The sequence below is a fragment of the Quercus robur genome, chromosome 5 (genome assembly GCF_932294415.1).
Source record: "Quercus robur chromosome 5, dhQueRobu3.1, whole genome shotgun sequence".
In the NCBI taxonomy this organism is placed as follows: Eukaryota; Viridiplantae; Streptophyta; class Magnoliopsida; order Fagales; family Fagaceae; genus Quercus; species Quercus robur.
In genome coordinates this window covers 7,859,805-7,864,403 of record NC_065538.1, presented here as the reverse complement: position 1 = coordinate 7,864,403, position 4,599 = coordinate 7,859,805, and the positions used below count along the sequence as shown (strand labels likewise).

The 4,599-nt window shown below is 48.9% G+C and overlaps 1 protein-coding gene across 1 annotated transcript; it reads left to right on the top strand.

Annotated features, from left to right (window-relative positions):
* Positions 1-384: 384 nt before the first annotated feature.
* On the top strand, positions 385-1,263 carry LOC126727745 (uncharacterized). The gene has a single exon (XM_050433664.1). It carries the CDS (start codon positions 385-387, stop codon positions 1,261-1,263), a length of 879 nt encoding a protein of 292 aa, XP_050289621.1.
* The last annotated feature ends 3,336 nt before the right edge of the window (positions 1,264-4,599 follow it).

Sequence of the window (4,599 nt, the reverse complement as noted above, 5' to 3'; positions counted from 1 at the left end):
GAGCAAAACCAGGAAGGTAACAGTGCCGAGTGAAGGGAGCAAGAAAGGCCAGAGGGCAGCAATGCCCCAAGCCGACCGAAGCGGCAAAACGTAAGCCTTTCGTCTCTCATGGATTTTGCCCCTCCGCTTATCATCGTAGAGATGCAGGCGATGAAGGAGCAGATGGAGGTCATGATAAATGCCCTCAAGGGACGAGTATCTTCTGATCTCGACGATTTAGTGAACAAAACCGACTCACCATTCACCACGTCCATCAACTCATTCCCCCTGCCACCAAAGTTCCGGATGCCCCAGATCGAAAGCTACGACAGGGTCAAGGACCCCCTCGATCATCTAGAGACCTTCAAGACCCTGATGCACCTTTAGGGGGTACCAGACGAGATCATGTGTAGGGCGTTCCCGACCGCGCTGAAGGGGCCTGCGAGGGTTTGGTTCAGTAGGTTGACACCAAACTCCATCAATACTTTCAAGGAGTTGAGCGCCCAATTCACCTCACACTTTATAGGCGAACATCGGTACAAAAGGTCCACCGCGTGCTTAATGAGCATCAAGCAGCGAGAAGACGAGACGCTGTGGGCCTACATAACTCGTTTCAACAAAGAAGCCCTTTCGATTGACGAAGCTAACGATAAGATACTCGTAGCCGTGTTTACTAGCGGGCTACGGAAGGGTAAGTTCTTGTTTTCCTTGTACAAGAATGACCCAAAGACCATGACGGACGTTCTCTACAAGGCTACCAAGTACATGAATGTAGAGGATGCATTGCTGGCCCGCAAGGAAAAGCCTAAGAAGAGGGAGAGGCAGGAGGACATGCGACAAGATAGGGAGCGAAAGGTCACTAAAACCGGGGATCAACGTGATGAAAAGTGCTCCAGACCCCCCACTAGAAGATTCACCAATTTCACCCCGTTAATTGCCCCGATCGACCAAGTATTAATGCAAATCAAAGATGAAGGAGCATTGACTTTCCCTGGAAAGTTGAAGGGAGACCCCAACAAACGACCGAGAGACAAGTATTGTCGCTTTCACCAAGACCATGAGCACGACACAGCCAACTGCTACGACCTGAAGCAGCAGATTGAGGCCCTAATTAGGCAGGGGAAGCTACGGAGGTTCGTCAGCAGGGAAAGAACTAATGCACCGGAGGAACAGGCCTCACGACAAGAGAACGAGCGCCCTAGACCACTCATAGGGGGCACAGCTGCAGCCGGATCTTCCAAGAAAGCCCGCAAAACCTACCTCAAGATGGTCCATAGCGTCTAACTCATAGGATCCGTACCAAAGATGCCGCGAATAGATAACCCTGTCATAAAATTTTCAGAGGATGACGCTTGGAGACTTCACCATCCTCATGACGACGCATTAGTGGTCAGCCTGCAGATAGGGGATTATAACATGCACCGGGTCCTCGTCGACAATGGCAGCTCAGCAGACATCCCGTACTATCCAGCATTCCAACAAATGAGGATTGACAGGGAACGGTTGTCCCCAATGAACGCCCCACTCGTGGGATTTAGGGGTACGAAGGTGATCCCTTTGGGCGCTGATGTGTAACGAAAATTTGCTAAGTTATCTTCTGTCCATGCGCGTCGTCCAAAGGATTGACAAGGTAAGTCATTGGTTACTCATCCATCTGTCCTCAAGGTAGACGGGACAGACGAGCTTACTGACCTTCGTCCGTCCTTAAGGACGGACGGGCTTCTTAGCACTCGTCCGTCTGACAAGGACGGACGAGCTCGTTACCATTCCTCGTCTGTAAAAGACAAGAGGGAGGATTACTACGTCTCCGCCGGGTGGAAGAACGAACCGTCGCCAGCTAAGCCCAACCGTTGTGAAATACGAACTTCTACATCAGTTACGGAAGTTAATTTCCGAGCTTGTTGGATTCCCCAACTGTAGGAGCGGTTACTAAACAAGTAACCGCTTCCCGTATACTATATAAGCACACGTCAATGAAAGAGTAAGGCATTCTGTTCTTGAGAAACTAAGTTTACATTTCTTCAGTCAGAGACTAACTTCACCATCGGAGGGTTCTTGGCCGGCTACCACCGGTCTCCTCTGAGTTTTTACTTGTTTTCTCAGGATTCAATCGCAAGTTTACCAAGGCCCGCCATTTTCAGTCCACTGATATCCCAGAGTTCATCAGTTGGCGCCGTCTGTGGGAAAGAATAACGTTTGATTTCCATTGTTGGATTCTGCGATTTCTTTCTTGGACATAAGGGCTGAAATGGTCCGGACAAGGTCAAGGGCTACCAGCCCAGGCCTTCAAGAAAGTAGAGGCGACCGTCAATCGGTGCCTACCGTACAACCGCCTTCTGTCCAACACGTGTAATCCATGGCTGCTACTATGGCAGAATTGACCCGCCAGAACCAGGAGTTGGTTAGAGAACTTAACATGAGGAGGCAGAATCGGGATGAGAACGTTGGAAGACAGGTCCAGAGCCAAGATGAGAGGAATGCCGAGTTTGAGAGCCAGTCAAGGGGTACCCCTTCAAGAAAGGTGCCTCACTTGGAGAGGGAGATGGACCAAATGAGAAGAACTATGGATGAAATGAAGGAAAATATGAAGAGGACCAACCCCGTAGAGGACTTGGTTCACAGGACTGACTCCCCATTTGTGCCTCCCATCAATGCTCACCCTTTGCCACCGAAGTTCAAGATGCCTTCCTTAGATTCGTACGATGGGACGCGAGATCCATTTGACCACATTGCCACCTTCAAAACTACTATGCATCTTCAAGGGGTTCCGGATGAAATAATGTGCAGAGCTTTCCCTACTACCCTTAAAGGACCCGCACGAGTGTGGTTCAGCAAAATACCTCCCAGTACGGTAACGTCCTTCGAAGAATTAAGTAAGTTGTTTGTTAACAACTTCATCGGAGGACAGAGGCACAAGCGTTCCTCGTCCAGTTTGCTGACCATAGAACAAGGGGAGAATGAAAGTTTGTGGTCGTTCATTACGCGGTTCAATAGGGAAGCTTTAGCAGTGGACGAGATGGATGACAAGCTGCTCCTGGCGGCTTTCCACAGTGGGGTTCACTCTGATTTGTTCATCCACAAGCTATATGAGCAAGAGCCTCAGACCATGGCCGAACTCGTCCACTCAGCCCAGAATTTTATGAATGCGGAGGATGCTATCATAGCCAAGAAGAGGAAGAGAATTGAGAAAATGGATGCTAACCTCACTCGTCACTCAGAGCAGGGTCCTCGTCTCAAGAAAGGACGAACGGAAGACAAAAAGGATCGTGACAGGAAGGCAGGCCCCTCAGCACGAAGTCAGCAGTATACGCCATTGAACATGCCACTTGATCAAGTCCTAATGCAAATCAAGGATGATCCTTCCTTGAAGTGGCCAGAAAAAATGAAGGGAGATCCGAATAAGCGCAATAGAAACAAGTATTGTCGCTTCCATAGAGACCATGGGCATGATACGGACGAATGTTTTGATCTAAAGCAGCAGATTGAGAATCTTATAAGGCAGGGGAAGCTAAGAAGTTTCCTAGGACGAGACCATAAGGACGACAAACTCAAGGGAAAAGCTGAAGAGTCGTCACGGCCACCTCTCGGAGAAATCAGGGTTATCGTCGGAGGGAGCTCAACAGTTCAGTCGTCCAGGTCCAGGAAAACATACCTGAAGGTGGTGCAGAGCGTCCAACTCTCTGGACGACCACCTAGGGATATGGACGAACAGGCAATCACATTCACCGAAGAAGAAGCTGAAAGAATCCACCATCCTCATGACGATGCTATTGTCATAACCTTGCTCATCGCTGACTACACAACCAGAAGGGTACTCGTTGATAATGGAAGTTCGGCAGATATCCTGTATCTTCCAGCTTTTCAGCAGATGAAGTTAGGACGAGACCGTCTTCGTCCGGTGAATTCTCCGTTAGTAGGTTTTGGTGGGATGAGGGTGCAGCCCGTGGGTATTGTTACATTACCAGTGGTAGTAGGGGCATATCCACAACAAGTCACCAAGGACGTAAGTTTCCTGGTAGTAGACTGTTCGTCCTCTTATAATGCCATAATTGGGAGGCCAACTTTGAATAGTTGGAGAGCAGTTACGTCCACCTACCACCTATCAGTCAAGTTCCCAACAGACTATGGCGTAGGACAAGTGCAAGGAGATCAACTGGCAGCGAGAGAGTGTTACTTGGCTATGTTGGCCACGGACGAGCAAGTGCAGACAATGACTATTGAAGAGAAAAGGGTCGTGGTAGAACCTATTGAAGTGCTGGAAGATGTTCCCTTAGACGAAAGGAACCCTGAGAGATGTACCAGGGTGGGGGCAGATCTAGAAAGAGGAGTTAAAGAAAACCTTGTCCAGTTTTTGAGGAAGAACGTAGATGTGTTCGCATGGAGTCATGAGGATATGCCTGGAATAGATCCTAATGTCATCACCCATCGCCTGAACGTATGTCCATCCTCGAAGCCAATACGACAAAAGAAAAGGGTGTTTGCTCCTGAGAGAGAAAATGCTATTAAAGACGAGGTTCAAAAATTGATGGCAGCAAAGTTTATCCGAGAGGTGTATTATCCGGATTGGTTGGCCAACGTAGTAATGGTCAAAAAGGCGAACGGCAAGTGGAGGATGTGTGT